This window comes from Choloepus didactylus, chromosome 24, assembly GCF_015220235.1.
Source record: "Choloepus didactylus isolate mChoDid1 chromosome 24, mChoDid1.pri, whole genome shotgun sequence".
Lineage (NCBI taxonomy): Eukaryota > Metazoa > Chordata > Mammalia > Pilosa > Megalonychidae > Choloepus > Choloepus didactylus.
The window spans coordinates 17,569,012-17,589,692 of NC_051330.1; the positions used below are offsets into that span (position 1 = coordinate 17,569,012).

The following is a 20,681-nucleotide window of genomic DNA, read 5'->3' on the forward strand; positions in this document are numbered from 1 at the left end:
GGGCTGTCAGCTCCAGGAAGGAGAAGGGAGAATTGCAGTGGCTGCTCTTATCGGAAACTCATTCTACTGCTTCAAACTCCAACCATAGATAGACTGAGACCAGACACCAGAGACTCTGAGAGCAGCCAGCCCAGCAGAGAGGAGACAGGCATAGAAAAAAAACAACACGAAAAACTCCAAAATAAAAACAGAGGATTTTTGGAGTTCTGGTGAACACAGAAAGGGGAAGGGCGGAGATCAGGCCTTGAGGCGCATATGCAAATCCCGAAGCAAGGCTGATCTCTCTGCCCTGTGCACCTTTCCTTAATGGCCCTGGTTGCTTTGTCTATTAGCATTTCAATAACCCATTAGATCTCTGAGGAGGGCCGTTTTTTTTTTTTGTTTTTTTTTTTTAAATCCTTTTTGCTTTTTCTAAAACAATTACTCTAAGAAGCTCAATACAGAAAGCTTCAAAGAATTGAAATTTGGGCACGTCAAGTCAAGAGCAGAACTAAGAGAGCTCTGAGACAAAAGGCAATAATCCAGTGGCTGAGAAAATTCACTAAACAACACAACTTCCCAAGAAAAGGGGGGTGTCCGCTCACAGCCACCATCCTGGTGGACAGGAAACACTCCTGCCCATCGCCAGCCCCATAGCCCAGAGCTGCCCCAGACAACCCAGTGTGACGGAAGTGCTTCAAATAACAGGCACACACCACAAAACTGGGAGTGGACATTAGCCTTCCCTGCAACCTCAGCTGAATGTCCCAGAGCTGGGAAGGGGGAGCAGTGTGAATTAACAGAGCCCCATTCAGCCATCATTTGAGCAGACTGGGAGCCTCCCAATACAGCCCAGCAGCCCAGAACTGCCCTGGGGGGATGGCACTCACCTGTGACATAGCACAGTCATCCCTCAACAGAGGACCCGGGGTGCACAGCCTGGAAGAGGGGCCCACTTGCAAGTCTCAGGAGCCATACGCCAATACCAAAGACTTGTGGGTCAGTGGCAGAGACAAACTGTGGCAGGACTGAACTGAAGGATTAGACTATTGCAGTAGCTTTAAAACTCTAGGATCATCAGGGAGATTTGATTGTTAGGGCCACCCCCCCCTCCCCGACTGCCCAGAAACACGCCCCACATACAGGGCAGGCAACACCAACTACACACGCAAGCTTGGTACACCAATTGGGCCCCACAAGACTCACTCCCCCACTCACCAAAAAGGCTAAGCAGGGGAGATCTGGCTTGTGGAGAACAGGTGGCTCGTGGACGCCACCTGCTGGTTAGTTAGAGAAAGTGTACTCCACGAAGCTGTAGATCTGATAAATTAGAGATAAGAACTTCAACTAGTCTACAAACCCTAAAAGAACCCTATCAAGTTCAGCAAATGCCACGAGGCCAAAAACAACAGAAAATTATAAAGCATATGAAAAAACCAGACGATATGGATAACCCAAGCCCAAGCACCCAAATCAAAAGACCAGAAGAGACACACCTAGAGCAGCTACTCAAAGAACTAAAGATGAACAATGAGACCATAGTACGGGATATGAAGGAAGTCAAGAAGACCCTAGAAGAGCATAAAGAAGACATTGCAAGACTAAAAAAATGGATGATCTTATGGAAATTAAAGAAACTGTTGACCAAATTAAAAAGATTCTGGACACTCATAGTACAAGACTAGAGGAAGTTGAACAACGAATCAGTGACCTGGAAGATGACAGAATGGAAAATGAAAGCATAAAAGAAAGAATGGGGAAAAAAATTGAAAAACTCGAAATGGACCTCAGGGATATGATAGATAATATGAAACGTCCGAATATAAGACTCATTGGTGTCCCAGAAGGGGAAGAAAAGGGTAAAGGTCTAGGAAGAGTATTCAAAGAAATTGTTGGGGAAAACTTCCCAAATCTTCTAAACAACATAAATACACAAATCATAAATGCTCAGCGAACTCCAAATAGAATAAATCCAAAAAAACCCACTCCGAGACATATACTGATCACACTGTCAAACATAGAAGAGAAGGAGCAAGTTCTGAAAGCAGCAAGAGAAAAACAATTCACCACATACAAAGGAAACAGCATAAGACTAAGTAGTGACTACTCAGCAGCCACCATGGAGGCAAGAAGGCAGTGGCACGATATATTTAAAATTCTGAGTGAGAGGAATTTCCAGCCAAGAATACTTTATCCAGCAAAGCTCTCCTTCAAATTTGAGGGAGAGCTTAAATTTTTCACAGACAAAGAAATGCTGAGAGAATTTGCTAACAAGAGACCTGCCCTACTGGAGATACTAAAGGGAGCCCTACAGACAGAGAAACAAAGACAGGACAGAGAGACTTGGAGAAAGGTTCAGTACTAAAGAGATTCGGTATGGGTACAATAAAGGATATTAATAGAGAGAGGGAAAAATATGGCAAACATAATCCAAAGGATAAGATGGCCGATTCAAGAAATGCCTTCACGGTTTTAACGTTGAATGTAAATGGATTAAACTCCCCAATTAAAAGATATAGATTCGCAGAATGGATCAAAAAAAATGAACCATCAATATGTTGCATACAAGAGACTCATCTTAGACACAGGGACACAAAGAAACTGAAAGTGAAAGGATGGAAAAAAATATTTCATGCAAGCTACAGCCAAAAGAAAGCAGGTGTAGCAATATTAATCTCAGATAAAATAGACTTCAAATGCAGGGATGTTTTGAGAGACAAAGAAGGCCACTACATACTAATAAAAGGGGCAATTCAGCAAGAAGAAATAACAATCGTAAATGTCTATGCACCCAATCAAGGTGCCACAAAATACATGAGAGAAACATTGGCAAAACTAAAGGAAGCAATTGATGTTTCCACAATAATTGTGGGAGACTTCAACACATCACTCTCTCCTATAGATAGATCAACCAGACAGAAGACCAATAAGGAAATTGAAAACCTAAACAATCTGATAAATGAATTAGATTTAACAGACATCTACAGGACATTACATCCCAAATCACCAGGATACACATACTTTTCTAGTGCTCACGGAACTTTCTCCAGAATAGATCATATGCTGGGACATAAAACAAGCCTCAATAAATTTAAAAAGATTGAAATTATTCAAAGCACATTCTCTGACCACAATGGAATACAATTAGAAGTCAATAACCATCAGAGACTTAGAAAATTCACAAATACCTGGAGGTTAAACAACACACTCCTAAACAATCAGTGGGTTAAAGAAGAAATAGCAAGAGAAATTGCTAAATATATAGAGACGAATGAAAATGAGAACACAACATACCAAAACCTATGGGATGCAGCAAAAGCAGTGCTAAGGGGGAAATTTATAGCACTAAACGCATATATTAAAAAGGAAGAAAGAGCCAAAATCAAAGAACTAATGGATCAACTGAAGAAGCTAGAAAATGAACAGCAAACCAATCCTAAACCAAGTACAAGAAAAGAAATAACAAGGATTAAAGCAGAAATAAATGACATAGAGAACAAAAAAACAATAGAAAGGATAAATATCACCAAAAGTTGGTTCTTTGAGAAGATCAACAAGATTGACAAGCCCCTAGCTAGACTGACAAAATCAAAAAGAGAGAAGACCCATATAAACAAAATAATGAATGAAAAAGGTGACATAACTGCAGATCCTGAAGAAATTAAAAAAATTATAAGAGGATATTATGAACAACTGTATGGCAACAAACTGGATAATGTAGAAGAAATGGACAATTTCCTGGAAACATATGAACAACCTAGACTGACCAGAGAAGAAATAGAAGACCTCAACCAACCCATCACAAGCAAAGAGATCCAATCAGTCATCAAAAATCTTCCCACAAATAAATGCCCAGGGCCAGATGGCTTCACAGGGGAATTCTACCAAACTTTCCAGAAAGAACTGACACCAATCTTACTCAAACTCTTTCAAAACATTGAAAAAAATGGAACACTACCTAACTCATTTTATGAAGCTAACATCAATCTAATACCAAAACCAGGCAAAGATGCTACAAAAAAGGAAAACTACCGGCCAATCTCCCTAATGAATATAGATGCAAAAATCCTCAACAAAATACTTGCAAATCGAATCCAAAGACACATTAAAAAAATCATACACCATGACCAAGTGGGGTTCATTCCAGGCATGCAAGGATGGTTCAACATAAGAAAAACAATCAATGTATTACAACACATTAAAAACTCGAAAGGGAAAAATCAATTGATCATCTCAATAGATGCTGAAAAAGCATTTGACAAAATCCAACATCCCTTTTTGATAAAAACACTTCAAAAGGTAGGAATTGAAGGAAACTTCCTCAACATGATAAAGAGCATATATGAAAAACCCACAGCCAGCATAGTACTCAATGGTGAGAGACTGAAAGCCTTCCCTCTAAGATCAGGAACAAGACAAGGATGCCCGCTGTCACCACTGTTATTCAACATTGTGCTGGAAGTGCTAGCCAGGGCAATCCGGCAAGACAAAGAAATAAAAGGCATCCAAATTGGAAAAGAAGAAGTAAAACTGTCATTGTTTGCAGATGATATGATCTTATATCTAGAAAACCCTGAGAAATCAACGATACACCTACTAGAGCTAATAAACAAATTTAGCAAAGTAGCGGGATACAAGATTAATGCACATAAGTCAGTAATGTTTCTATATGCTAGAAATGAACAAACTGAAGAGACACTCAAGAAAAAGATACCATTTTCAATAGCAACTAAAAAAATCAAGTACCTAGGAATAAACTTAACCAAAGATGTAAAAGACCTATACAAAGAAAACTACATAACTCTACTAAAAGAAATAGAAGGGGACCTTAAAAGATGGAAAAATATTCCATGTTCATGGATAGGAAGGCTAAATGTCATTAAGATGTCAATTCTACCCAAACTCATCTACAGATTCAATGCAATCCCAATCAAAATTCCAACAACCTACTTTGCAGACTTGGAAAAGCTAGTTATCAAATTTATTTGGAAAGGGAAGATGCCTCGAATTGCTAAAGACACTCTAAAAAAGAAAAACGAAGTGGGAGGACTTACACTCCCTGACTTTGAAGCTTATTATAAAGCCACAGTTGCCAAAACAGCATGGTACTGGCACAAAGATAGACATATAGATCAATGGAATCGAATTGAGAATTCAGAGATAGACCCTCAGATCTATGGCCGACTGATCTTTGATAAGGCCCCCAAAGTCACCGAACTGAGCCATAATGGTCTTTTCAACAAATGGGGCTGGGAGAGTTGGATATCCATATCCAAAAGAATGAAAGAGGACCCCTACCTCACCCCCTACACAAAAATTAACTCAAAATGGACCAAAGATCTCAATATAAAAGAAAGTACCATAAAACTCCTAGAAGATAATGTAGGAAAACATCTTCAAGACCTTGTATTAGGAGGCCACTTCCTAGACTTTACACCCAAAGCACAAGCAACAAAAGAGAAAATAGATAAATGGGAACTCCTCAAGCTTAGAAGTTTCTGCACCTCAAAGGAATTTCTCAAAAAGGTAAAGAGGCAGCCAACTCAATGGGAAAAAATTTTTGGAAACCATGTATCTGACAAAAGACTGATATCTTGCATATACAAAGAAATCCTACAACTCAATGACAATAGTACAGACAGCCCAATTATAAAATGGGCAAAAGATATGAAAAGACAGTTCTCTGAAGAGGAAATACAAATGGCCAAGAAACACATGAAAAAATATTCAGCTTCACTAGCTATTAGAGAGATGCAAATTAAGACCACAATGAGATACCATCTAACACCGGTTAGAATGGCTGCCATTAAACAAACAGGAAACTACAAATGCTGGAGGGGATGTGGAGAAATTGGAACTCTTATTCATTGTTGGTGGGACTGTATAATGGTTCAGCCACTCTGGAAGTCAGTCTGGCAGTTCCTTAGAAAACTAGATATAGAGCTACCATTCGATCCAGCGATTGCACTTCTCGGTATATACCCGGAAGATCGGAAAGCAGTGACACGAACAGATATCTGCACGCCAATGTTCATAGCAGCATTATTCACAATTGCCAAGAGATGGAAACAACCCAAATGTCCTTCAACAGATGAGTGGATAAATAAAATGTGGTATATACACACGATGGAATACTACGCGGCAGTAAGAAGGAACGATCTGGTGAAACATATGACAACATGGATGAACCTTGAAGACATAATGCTGAGCGAAATAAGCCAGGCACAAAAAGAGAAATATTATATGCTACCACTAATGTGAACTTTGAAAAATGTAAAACAAATGGTTTATAATGTAGAATGTAGGGGAACTAGCAGTAGAGAGCAATTAAGGAAGGGGGAACAATAATCCAAGAAGAACAGATAAGCTATTTAACGTTCTGGGGATGCCCAGAAATGACTATGGTCTGTTAATATCTGATGGATGTAGTAGGAACAAGTTCACTGAAATGTTGCTATATTATGTAACTTTCTTGGGGTAAAGTAGGAACATGTTGGAAGTTAAGCAGTTATCTTAGGTTAGTTGTCTTTTTCTTACTCCCTTGCTATGGTCTCTTTGAAATGTTCTTTTATTGTATGTTTGTTTTCTTTTTAACTTTTTTTTTCATACAGTTGATTTAAAAAAGAAGGGAAAGTTAAAAAAAAAAAAAAAGAAAAAAGACAAACAAGGAAAAAAAAAAAAAAGATGTAGTGCCCCCTTGAGGAGCCTGTGGAGAATGCAGGGGTATTCGCCTACCCCACCTCCATGGTTGCTAACATGACCACAGACATAGGGGACTGGTGGTTTGATGGGTTGAGCCCTCTACCATGTTTTACCCTTGGGAAGACGGTTGCTGCAAAGGAGAGGCTAGGCCTCCCTGTATTTGTGCCTAAGAGTCTCCTCCTGAATGCCTCTTTGTTGCTCAGATGTGGCCCTCTCTCTCTGGCTAAGCCAACTTGAAAGGTGAAATCACTGCCCTCCCCCTTACGTGGGATCAGACACCCAGGGAAGTGAATCTCCCTGGCAACGTGGAATATGACTCCCGGGGAGGAATGTAGACCCGGCATCGTGGGACGGAGAACATCTTCTTGACCAAAAGGGGGATGTGAAAGGAAATGAAATAAGCTTCAGTGGCAGAGAGATTCCAAAACGAGCCGAGAGATCACTCTGGTGGGCACTCTTACGCACACTTTAGACAACCTTTTTTAGGTTCTAAAGAATTGGGGTAGCTGGTGGTAGATACCTGAAACTATTAAACTACAACCCAGAACCCATGAATCTCGAAGACAGTTGTATAAAAATGTAGCTTATGAGGGGTGACAGTGGGATTGGGAATGCCATAAGGACCAAACTCCACTTTGTCTAGTTTATGGATGGATGTGTAGAAAGTAGGGGAAGCAAACAAACAGACAAAGGTACCTAGTGTTCTTTTTTACTTCAATTGCTCTTTTTCACTCTAATTATTATTCTTGTTATTTTTGTGTGTGTGCTAATGAAGGTGTCAGGGATTGATTTAGGTGATGAATGTACAACTATGTAATGGTACTGTAAACAATCGAAAGTACAATTTGTTTTGTATGACTGCATGGTATGTGAATATATCTCAATAAAATGATGATTAAAAAAAAAAAAAGTGATCTCAAACAGAAAGTAGATGATAGGGTACATGAGAAGGGTGGGTGGGAAGTTACTGCTTAACGGATGCAGAGTTTCTGTTTGGGGTGATGAAAGTTTTGGTATTAACCCTGTAAATGTAGTATGGAATTGTACATTTGAAAGTGATTAAAATGGAAAAGGTTATGTTGTATATATGCTATAACACTAAAATTTTTTAAAAATGTAAATTCAAAAGGAGCAAAAGCTTGGGATTCAAATGCAAAGAAAATCAGTATTTTTGAAAATCCATAATATACGAAATAGCAATTCTCTGGGAATATAATATAATTTTTCTATGAGTAAGCCTCTTCTAAGAGATGCATTTCAGGCCACAATGGTATCTACCTCAGTGTGTCCTCAACATGTATGCCATAAGGAAATCAGTTTTCCATAAATGAAACTGGAGAGCATTTTGGAGGATGCATCCATCCACTTTTCCATTGAACAAGTTTAACGCCCTGTGCCTCCAAGGTTTCAATGCTTCAAAACTTCCAATAAACAAGATCCAACATCTTTTGAAAAACCAGCTAAAACCCAGAGTGCAAAACAAGTAATGATTTCACTGGCTTTATAAATGTGTTGGTGAGCCTGCTTACTACACAGATGAATACCCAATTCTATGCAGTCTACTTTGGCTTTGCTTCACAAACTAATTACTTTCTGTTAAAAGTGTTGCTTAACGTGGAATATGACTCCCAGGGAGAAATCTAGACCAGCATCGTGAGATGGAGAACATCTTCTTGACCAAAAGGGGGACGTGAAAGGAAATGAAACAAGCTATAGTGGCAGAGAGTTTCCACAAGGAGCCGAGAGGTCACTCGGGTGGGCCTCTTACGCACAATATAGACAACCCTTTTTAGGTTGTAATGAATTGGAATAGCTAGCAGTAAATACCTGAAACTATCAAACTACAACCCAGAACCCATGAATCTTGAAGATGATTGTATAAAAATGTAGCTTGTGAGGGGTGACAATGTGATTGGGAAAGCCATATGGACCACATTCCCCTTTGTCCAGTGTATGGATGGATGAGTAGAAAAATGGGGAAAGGAAAACAAAGGTACCCAGTGTTCTGTTTTACTTTAATTGCTCTTTTTCACTTTAATTTTTATTCTTATTTTTGTGTGTGTGGTAATGAAGGTGTCAGGGATTGATTTTGGTGATGAATGCACAACTATGTAATGGTACTGTGAACAACTGAATGTACACTTTGTTTTGTGTGACTGCATGTTATGTGAATATATCGCAATAAAATGAATTTAAAAAAAAGTGTTGCTTAAATGTTCCTTCAAAAAGACCGTCACCTGGTCTTTCTCTGACGTTAATGAGATTGCATAATGTACATGAACAGTCCAGGAGACATTTGAGTGTTTTTCAAAACCATAACCCCTTTCTAAGGAAAGTAGTTAAGGGAGTTCTTTGTGCAAAAGGTTACTATGGTGTGGGTAATAGGACAATGATGGTTACAACTAAACAGACTAGGGAGTGTCAAGGCCACTCTCATAAGGACTGGACATAAGAGATGTCAGTCATCTCTAAGGGAAGTTAACTGGAGTGCACCATGAGATAACGGCAAAGTAACCCAAAAAAGACACACATTGGAGGTACGTCTATAAAGAATTCTTGGTTGGTGATTTTTTTGCTGTCAGCACAATAAATATGTCACCCCAGGCTATCTTGCTTCCATAGTTTCTGAACAGAAATGAGCATTTAATCTTACTGACGCTCCTGTGTACGTGACACATTGCTTCTCTCTTGCAGCTTTCAGAATTCTATTTTTATCTTTGGCATTTGACAGTTTAATTATAATACATTGTAGCATGGGTCTATTTGGGTTTATCCTGTTTGGAGCTCATTAAGCATCTTGGATATGTATATTCATGTCTTTTGTTAAATTTGGGGGAGTTTTCAGCCTTCACTTCTTTGAAATTTTTCTCTTCTTTCTCTCTGCTCCACTTCTGGGATTCCTGCAATGCATACACTGGCACACTTGATGGCATCCCGTACTTCTTCACGCTCTGTTCACTCTTCTTCAGTCTTTCTTCTTTCTGCTCTTCAGACAGCACAATTTCAATTCGTATCTTCAAGTTCACTGATTTCTTTTGCCTGCTCCTATCTTCTGTTGAATGCCTCAAGGGAATTTTTCATTTCTGTCACTGTGGTCTTCAGCTCTTTTTGGTTCTTTTTCACAATTTCCATCTCTCTAACTATATTCTCTTTGTGTTCATCTCCTGTTTTCCTAATTCCCTTTAGTTCTTTTTTCATGTTTTTTTTTTAGCTCTTTGAACATATTTAGGACTGTTTTTTAAAAGTCTTTGTTATGTCTCGGGACATTCGTATTTTTATTCTTTTTGGTGTAAGGATAATGTTCAAAAATTGATTGCGGTACGGGTGGAGGTAGCCTAAGGGTACATCGACTGAAGAACAGAATGTGAACTGTGGTGTATGCATTCAATGGACTATTCAGCAACTACGAGGAGTGAAGCTGTAAGACACACAAGGAGGTCAATGGATCCTGTAGACAGCATTCTGAGTGAAGTACGCCAGAAACAAAGGCAAATACTATAATGCCTCACCAATATGAACTAACTACAATGTGTAAACTCAGAATTGAATCTTAGAGCACAGCCTATCAGGGAAACAATTGTTATAATGGTTCCTAGATTGTAGGCTCTTATAGCAGTCACATCTATTCCTGAACTGTAATGGCTATCTCCAAACTCTGAGATGCTAATCTTTCGTGCATAACCTGATCAGTCTCTGGAATACTGGGTATCTGTGTGACACCTGAAACTCTGAGCTAGAGCTCAGAAGATAAGAATGTCAGTATTAGTGCACACAGCAACTGTTAAAAAAAAGAAAAAGCCAAAAAAGAGCCCAGACTTCAATTAGAGATATGAATGAAGTAGATGTGGTTAAGACTAGGGCAAACTGGGCCAAAGGGTAAAGGTTGAAACTGTGTTTTAAAACTTTAACTTCCATGTGAGACCAGGGGAAGAGATGTTTATTTGGTGAAGGATCTGCATTTTCTAAACAATATAACTTCTAGTCAGTTTGTTCAAACACCAAAATTACATGGAACTTTGAATAGGAAGTGAGATATGGTAGGTTTGTATAGGTTAGAGTGAAATAATGACACATACCAGAGAAAATTTGGGCAGAGAATAAAAATATATATGCAGGGCCCACCCGAGGAGGTGGGGAAAATGCAGGAGTGTTTGGACTTCCTCATCTGGATTGTGGTTGATGTTCTCACAAACATTGAGGACTGACCGTTTGGTATGCCAAGCCCTCTATCTTGGGGCTTGCCCTTATGAAGCTCATTACTGCAAAGGAGAGGCTAACCTTGCTTATAATTGTGCCTAAGAGTCTCCCCGAGTGCCTCCTTGTTGCTCAGATATGACCCTCTCTCTCTAACTAAGCCACCTTGGCAGGCGATCTTACTGCCCTCCCCCCTACATGGGACCTGACTCCCAGGGGTGTAAATCTCCCTGGAACTCAGGATATGACTCCGAGAGATGAATCTGGACCTGGCATCGTGGGACTGAGAACATCATCTTGACCAAAAGGGTGATGCGAAATGAAATGAAATGAAGTTTCACTGACTGAGCAATTTCAAATGGAGTTGAGAGGTCACTCTGATGGAGAAACTTATGCACTATATAGAGAACCCTTTGTACGTTTTAATGTATTGGAATAGCTAGAAGTAAATACCTGAAACTACCAAACTCCAACCCAGTAACCTTGACTCTTGAAGACGATTATTAACAATGTAGCTTACAAGGGGTGACAGTATGATTGTGAAAACCTTGTGGATCATACTCCCTTTATCCAGTGTATGGATGGATGAGTAGAAAAATGGGGACAAAAACTAAATGAAAAATAGGGTGGGATGGGGGGGATGATTTGGGTGTTCTTTTTTACTTTTTTTTTTTAATATTCTTATTCTTTCTGGTGTAAGTAAAATGTTCAAAAACAGATTGAGGTGATGAATGCATAACTATATGATGGTACTGTGAACAGTGGATTGGACACTATGGATGACTGTATGGTACATGAATATATCTCAATAAAACTAAATTTAATTTAAAAAAAGTCTGGTATGTCTCAGGACTGGTCCTCCTGACCAATGGTTTCTCATGCTTTAATTTTCTCCTTTGCGTGGGCTATCATTCCCTGTTTCTTTGTATGTTTTGTAATCATTTGTTGAAACCTGGACATTTTGATATTTTAATGTGTTATTGCTGGAATTTAGACTCTGAGATATCTGTTCCTTAAGATTGTATCCAGCTAGTGTTATGGCAAAGTTTTCCTTGGAATGACGGGAGCTAACAACACAGACACACAAGAAAAAGGACAAAAAAAAGAAAACACCTTTCCCAGCCTTTACAGATTAACCTGTGCTAGTGCTCTCTTTCATGGTTTATCCATACAACGAGCCTGAAGAATAGCTCAAGGCCGAAGTGTAGGGTCCATCCTGATTCTTCCTGATCCTTTCTGTACACGTATCTTGTCTTGGACATATGCAAAGGCCCTAGGAATTTGCTTGTTTACACACTTCTATATGTCCCCTCTTCCCTAGGAAACAGTTTCCTCACATTCCCAGCACTGCACTTTAAGTCCTACACCAGAAATCTCTTGCCCCAGGCAGCCACTTGACTACTCTCCCACAGCATTCTGCAGGACATCTCTGTGAGCTGCCTTCAACACGCCGGACAAGTTGTAGGATGGAGCATAGAGACCTGTATCCTGGTTCAGTCCCGCAGGCCATCTCCAAACAGACTGGGTCAGGCATGCAAACTCCCAGTGCATACATGAGGGTTCCTCTCCTCCCGCTGGAACTGGGGCCACAGAACTGCACTGGGAATGTGGGCCGGCTTCACACCCAGTGAGTAAGGGGGAAGGGAGGTGTCAGCCAGAGCACCACAAGACTCTACCACTTCTAAGATGCCTTTTCTTGCTTTGATGCTCAATTTATTTTTCTGCACTCCTTTAACTGTTTTCTGGAGCTTGAGAATGATGTATATGCCAATTCATCCTGGTTGTTCAAAACTTCTGCGAGTGTGTGTGTGGGGGGGAAGGGGAGGCGATGAGGAGCTCTGAAGCTAATCACTCCACCGTCTTTATCAGGGCTGGTGTAAGATGAAGTAATGGATGTTCACTTCTGAGATTTAGCCTGGGGGTCAACAGGTTTGCTGCTGACTGCTAACAACCATGAGCCAATGCTCTAGTTTTCCAAGAAACCTGCTGCATGTACATAGCCAGAGACACTCTGGAACCAAGAGTCTCTGAATGCTGACAGTTTCTCATGTTTCCTCATTACATAAAATTATAATATACCTACCCCTACCCCCCACTCCCATGTTCAGATGTATCCAGAATACACCTTCTCTTCGCAACCTGAGAGACACAACTAATACACAATTTATATTGTGGGCCCCACAAAACATCCCTATATACTATGTCCAAATAGCCAGGTGGATGTTTAAAGCATTATGATTTATATATATATATACGCACCTTTTCTAGAAGACACAAAAACTGGTACAATCTCTTTGTCAAAATAGCCAGCTTTCTGTGCATTCTCTGTCCTATTCTGGGACTCAACTGCAAGCTTGTCTTGATCTTCTCTACTCACTTGCCATTTTTTAGCTACATTTTCAGCTAGGGAAGAAACAAAACAAAAAACACTTCATAAATTGCTTTTGGTGGTTCAAGTTGTTCACACTTAACCAAGTACTGACACGCAAGACTAGCAGACCCGGGCCATCTTGCCTTCCTCTGGCCAATGAATCCGAAAAGCTGCCAAGCTGAAAATGGCCAAAACAGAACCATTTTCTTTCCTTTCTTCCATTTGTCTTCTTTCTTTTCGTCCTCCCTTCTCTTTTATATAACTTTCAACTTACAGAAATTTCCTTTATTCAGATTCACCGTTAATATTTTGCCACATCTGTTTATATTTTTCTCTCTGAATCATCCGGGAAGTTTGACATGTCATGCTCCTTTACATCTAACTTTTAATTTGTGCATATATTTCCCCAAAACAAGGGCATTCTCTTACATAACCACAGTAATCAAAACCAGGAAATTAACGTGGATATACTCTAATCTTTGTTCCACATTCAAGTTTCATCAATTTTCCAAATGATGTCCTATTTTATATTCAGTCCAGGATCCAATGCAGGATCAAGTATTTATTTGTCAATCTTAGTTTCCTTTTATCTAGAACAGTTCCTCAGACTATCTCTGTTTCTCTCGATGATATTTTGCAAAAGCATGAGCCAGTTCACTTATCATATGTTCTCCAATCTGGGTTTGTCTTATGTTTCCTAATGATTAGATTAATATTATGCCAAAAGGCAGGTATGCCACAGAACGGTGATGGTATCATTTTATCTCAGGTGATGATCACATGGTTAAAGTGGTGTCCACAAGGTTTTTCCACGGTAAAATTACTATTTTACCATTAGTAATTAAGTAATTTATAGAGATTATGAAAACCTTATTCTTCATAAAATTTTCACCTACCAGTGTTAGCATTCACTCAAGATTCCTTCTATATGTATTAACTTGCATTCTACTGTAAAAATGAGCTTTCTTCTCTTTCACCATTTATTCATTTATTTATATCCATATGGACTCATGTATTCTTAACTTTCTTCAGTGAGTTAAAATCCATTAATATTGGAGACGTCATCAATGTGGGGAAATAAGACATCCCCTGAAAAAGCCTCCCCACAGACTTAGTGAATAAAAGGACAAATTCCACTTGCATTGAACTACAGAGGATGGTAGAGACTGGGGAAGGACTCCATAAATGCTGAACTGAAGAAACACAAAAATATCAGGTAGGAAAATTCCATCCCAGACCTCCAGTCCATTCCCATTCCCCTCCCCGTCTCTGGGTCCCATGCAGTTTGGGAGTCACACAAAGCCAGCACGGCCCGGGTACCCGCCATTGTGGACAGAGACTATAGAGTGACTCACAGCAGTGAGTTAGAACTCCACGTATATCCAGGCACACGGACCTACATCCGCAGAGACTCAAGGCTGAACACAAGCCCTGAGGGGTGCTGCATACAAAAAGGTATAAAAAAAGGAGACTGTGATAGAAATGCTGGGAAAACTATTCTGCCTTCACTCGATCCACCTTCAGTTGGCTGGACCACCTAAAAGCAAAAAGGACTTTTCTGAATTGACCCACCTTTCTGGATTGACCCCATCTGGCTCCCTGGGACAGCATACCCTTATGGAGAAAAAAACAGATGCAGAAAAAGGTGAAGGAAAAAAAAGGGGGGGGGGGAGCGGTTAAGCTGAACTGCTGTAAGATAGGATGGATCCCCAAACTGAAAAGTGTAAGGAAAATGAGACAACGAGGGAGAGAATTTAAACAAATCACAGGGGCTAGGGAGAAAAAGCTGCACAAAAACAAACAGAACAGATCAAGATTCCCAGAGAAGGAACAGAGGAAAGGAAACTCTCTCCCAGAGATGAAACAATTACACAAAAATGCAGTCTTAAAAATTACATCACATATCCAGGCAAGAACCAAATGAAGAAGAGCTGAGAAAATCTGAACAATTAAATATGGGCTTTTCTAAAGGTCTAAGCGTCAAAGTGTCAAAGAAGAGCCTTAGCACAAAGCCTATCAATAATAAACCTCCAGAAATGAAATAAGCTTCAGTGGCAGAGAGATTCCAAAAGGAGCCGAGAGGTCACTCTGGTGGGCACTCTTATGCACACTTTAGACAACCCTTTTTAGGTTCTAAAGAATTGGGGTAGCTGGTGGTGGATACCTGAAACTATCAAACTACAACCCAGAACCCATGAATCTCGAAGACAGTTGTATAAAAATGTAGCTTATGAGGGGTGACAATGGGATTGGGAAAGCCATAAGGACCAAACACCACTTTGTCTAGTTTATGGATGGATGTGTAGAAAAGTAGGGGAAGGAAACAAACAGACAAAGGTACCCAGTGTTCTTTTTTACTTCAATTGCTCTTTTTCACTCTAATTATTATTCTTGTTATTTTTGTGTGTGTGCTAATGAAGGTGTCAGGGATTGATTTAGGTGATGAATGTACAACTATGTAATGGTACTGTAAACAATCGAAAGTACAATTTGTTTTGTATGACTGCGTGGTATGTGAATATATCTCAATAAAATGATGATTAAAAAAAAAAAAATAAAAATAAAGGATGTGCTCAAGTAAAACCAGGAAGGCCAGCCCTGGGCTGTCAGGAAGGTTTTTACTAATAGTTAGATAATAATCATTCAACTTCTTCAGGTCTTGAACTTTTGTTTTTAAATTTTACGTCCATCTTAAAAGTACATTTAAATTATTTCATACAAGCTGTGGAACAGTGACTCATGACATTCTTTGAAATTTGCTCTCTAACAACTTGTGAAATCATACCTTGGAAGTAATTGCTGTTATGTTCATATGTTAAAGTTCACAATAAAAAATAACAAAATTTAAAAATAAAAAAAAAAAAAAAAAAAATAGTGTCTAAGAGTTACTCCTAAAGAACCTCTGTTGCTCAGATATGGCCCTCTCTCTCTAAGCCAACTCTGTGGGTAAACTCATTGCCCTTCCCCCTATGTGGGACATGACTTGCAAGGATGAGCTTGGCCATGGCATTGTGGGATTGAGAAAGCCTTCTTAGACAAAAGGGGGAAGAGGAAGGAAACAAGTTTCAGTGGCTGAGAGATCTCAGAGTCAAGAGGTCATTCTGGAGGTTATTCTTATGCATTATATAGATATCCCTTTTTAGTTTTTAGTGTATTGGAATAGCTAGAAGGAAATACCTGAAACTGTTGAACTGCAACCCAGTAGCCTTGATTCTTGAAGATGATTATATAACTATATAGCTTATACTGTGTGACCATGTGATTGCAAAAACTTTGTGGCTCCCACTCTCTTTATACAGTGTTTGGACAGATGAATAGAAAAATGAGGACAAAAAAAAATAAATGAATAGTAGAGAGGGATGTGGGGTATAGGATGTTTTGGGTGTCCTTTTTTACTTCAACTTTTATTCTTAATTTTTGTATGTGTGTGATAATGAAAATATTCAAAATTTGATTGTGCTTCTGAATGCAGAACTATAAAATTATAATAGTACTGTAAACAATTGAGTGTATACATGGGTGATTGGTATGTGAATGTATCTCAATAAAATTGAATTTAAAAAATCAAACAAACAAAAAAAAAAATAATAAACCTCCAGACAAGAGGGAGAAATGGACCTTCAGATTAACTCATCAAGATAATCAGATGCCTAGTTATCAGCAAAAAATTACAAGCCATACTAAGAAACAGGAAATTATGGCTCAGTCAAGGGAACAAATTAAAACTTCAGAGGATGTTCAAACAAATCTCCTAAATCAAGGAGATGAAGGAAAATATGCATAAAGAGATAAAGGATATTATGAAGACAAAGTGTGAGCATAAAGAAGAATGTGAACGTATAAAAAGAAACATAACAGAAATTATGGGGAAAGGCACAATAGTACAGATTATAATTACATTAGAGGCATACAACAGCAGATTGGAACAGGCAGAAGAAAGAATCAGCAACCTAGAAGACAGGACAATTAAATCATACGGTCAAAAGAAAAGAATAGAAAAAATTGAGCAGGGTCTCAGGGATTTGTGTGACAACATGAAGCACACAAATATACATGTCATGGGGGTCCCAGAAGAAGAGAAGGGAAAAAGGTCAGGAAGAATATTTCAGGAAACAATGGCCAAAAATTTCCCAATTCTTATGAAAGACATAAATATATATGTCCAAGAAGTGCAATGTACTCGAAACAGATTAAATCCTAATAGAATACTCTAAGACACATAATAATCAGAATGTCAAATGCCAAAGATAAAGACAGAATTCTGAAAGCAGCAAGAGAAAAGCAATTCATCACATACCAGGAAACCACAATAAGATTAAGTGCTGATCTCTCATCAAAAACCATGGAGGCAGGCCCAGGAGGCCATTGGGGCTGTAGTGGCTGCAGCCTCCGTTAGCCGGCGCAGCAGCCAGTTGATGCCAAGCTCCGTGGCAGCCTGGGCCAGGCATGTGTGGCCCAGCCCCCTGGGGCTACATGGTGGGCAGTGGGGGCCACAGCCTTGACAAGCACAAGAAACACTACAGCAGCACCTTCCCACCACAGCTGCACACCCAAATGCACGACATGGTGTGGGGCAAGTTTGCCTTTGGCTATGACAACCACATGGTGCACGCTTTCCCCCAGGATGAGCTCAACACCACCCACTGCTGCAGCCAGGGGCCAAACCATGAGGACACTTAGTCCTAGGGAACTATGCACTGACACTTGATGCGTTGGATACACTTGCAAAAATAGGAAATTCATCCAAGTTCCAGAAAGCAGTCAAGTTAGTGATCAGCACAGTTTCATTTGACAAAGAGTCCATTGTCCAGGTCTTTGAGGTCACAGTAAGGGTCCTGGGAAGCCGTCTTTCTGCCCACAGAAAAACAACTGACTCCAAGAAGCCCTTTGGTGGCAGGACAACTAAGGATTACGATAACAAATTGTTGCATATGGCTCATAACCTGGCCGTGTGATGACTCCCTGCCTTTGAAAACACCAAGACAGGCATCCCCTATCCTTGGGTGAATCTAAAGACAAGCGTCCCTCCTGACAGCAATAATGAGATGTGTACGGCAGGAGCTGGTTTCCTTCTGATGGAATTTGGGATTCTGAGCCCACTGCTGGGGGATTCTGCATTTCAACGGGTGGCCAAACGAGCAGCGAAAACCCTTTGGAACCTCTGGAGAAATGACACAGGATTAATAGGCAATGTTGTGAATATTCAGATGGGCCATTGGGTTGGAAAGCAGTGTGGCTTAGTTGCTGGTCTGGACTCCTTCTATGAGTACTTCTTCAAATCCTACATTCTTTTTGGAAAAAAAGAAGACCTACAAATGTTTAATGCCACATATGAGAATATTCAGAACTACTTAAGAGGAGGTTGGGAGGCCTGTAAGGAGGGAGGAGACCCCCCCACACACACACTATGTCAATGTGACATGTTCAGTGGACAGCTGAGGAGCACCTGGATTGACTCTCTGCAGGCCTTCTTCCCTGGACTGCAGGTTCTAATAGGAGATGTGGAAGATGGCAGCTGCCCCCATGCCTTTTACTAAGCTATATGGAAAAGATATGGGGCTCTCCCTGAGAGGTATAACTGGAGCTACAGGCCCCTGACCTTCTCTTCTACCTCCTGAGACCAGAGTTGGTGGAATCTACATACGTCCTCTACTAAGCAAACAAGAATCCCTTCTACCTCCATGTAGGAATGATATTCTGCAGAGTCTAGAAAAGTATGCAAGTCAAATGTGGGTACATGATGCTACACCATGTCATAGACAAATCCAAAGAGGACCGGATGGAGAACTTCTTTCTCAGTGAGACCTGTAAATACTTATACCTATTTGATGAAAACAATCTAGTACACAAATCTAGAACCAGGTACATATTTACAACTGAGGGACACATTGTATCTGCGGACAAACATCTATGGGAATCACCCTAGAAGGAATTCTTTTCTAAAGGAAAGCAGAACCAAGAGGGAAAATCTGTGCACAGGCCTAAATCTCATGAATTAAAGGTCATTAACTCCAGCCCAATTGCAATCATGCTCCTGATGAGAGATACTTCCTGCCCTTAAAGAGAATCTACATGTGACACATTGACCAGATCCTTGTTTTGATTTGATCTACTGTCCTCCATGTGGCCTCACTTTCAACCAGTCTGAAGTGGAAGGAAGAAGATAGAACTCTGACCATCCATGATGCACACCACATACTATTAATTCTTGCATATTTTAGTGTTTTTCTTCTGTTCAATAAAATGCCCTTATTTTTCTTAACGATATAATCCAAAATGAGAAGGTACATGGAAATTGGATTCTTACATAAAGCACAGTTGATGGGACAACTTGGGATTGATCTTAGCTTAATATTTTAAAATCCAGGTCTCTTCACTTGGCTGGCACTTCTCATAACTGCAATATTTCTACTTCTTTGTTAGGGGACAGCGAATGAAATTTTTCTGGAAAAGGATCTGAGATTTACTTGACATCTTTTTTTTATCACATTTTGAAAATGTCATCCTTCCTCTCTCTCTCACTGGATAATTGGGCTTTTCCCCAGATATCCAACTACAATTTTAGATCACATGAGGAAAAAAATCATCTGATTATTCATTTTCACCCCAAGTGATCTTCACAGTGTTTCAGGTTAGCTGCTTAAGAACCTATCAGAACACTTCTTGCCCAAAATTGTCCATTTTGAAGAAAATGCTTAAGGGCTTCAATATTTCATGCCATCATATTATCTCTAACGAAATTTTACATGGGCATGTGTGACTGGTGCAGAGAAATTTTAAGCTGAGGTGTTCAGAGCCACTGCCATTTGGAAAAAAAAATTAGTCAAATAAAAAAATGCATATTTGAAGTTACGTTAGAGGGAAATAATTTGATATATACAACTTTTTAGTGGAGGCATAACTAGTATATTAAATATGAGTGAACTACTGCTTAACAAAGGCACATAAATGTTGAAAAATGAAAATGGAGGTGTGTGTGGAGGGTGGGAAGCCATAACTATGGGTTAAGTTGTAAATTTTGAGACTCAAATTTAAGCTCTATTAAATCCTTCTATTTTTGTAAACTCTGCTGTTAGAAAAGACTTTGTTAAATAGGAAAGCAGTCTTGGAAGCATTTGTTGTGCAATCCATCCTGTTACCAACTATAAGCATTGGTCTCAGCTGTCCCAAAGTGCCTTGCATGTGACAGTACTCAATAAATATTTGGATTGATGAGCAAATATTTACTCTAGCCTGTCAGTTTTCCAGGATCTTATAACTGCACCTTGTTTGCATGTTAAACCTCAGATAAGTTTTAAAATATGACCTAATGAGCATAATGCTAAATAGACTACTGTATTATCTATTCCCAGATACCTAGAATTTTATAATGTGACAAACCCCATGTATACATGTTTAGGATACATACAAACAGAGTAAAAAGTAAAATAGCATA

General features: G+C 39.5%; 1 protein-coding gene and 1 pseudogene across 1 annotated transcript in view; one reads left to right on the forward strand and one right to left on the reverse strand.

Annotated features, from left to right (window-relative positions):
• Positions 1-20,681, reverse strand: part of ACAT2 (acetyl-CoA acetyltransferase 2) — a 40,525-nt gene that overhangs the window by 2,670 nt on the left and 17,174 nt on the right. Inside the window, exon 5 of the mRNA XM_037817710.1 lies at positions 13,135-13,278. Within this exon, the coding sequence (XP_037673638.1) occupies positions 13,135-13,278 (144 nt within the window). The remainder of the gene's footprint in view (positions 1-13,134; positions 13,279-20,681) is intronic.
• Positions 14,027-19,354, forward strand: LOC119519702 (annotated as a pseudogene).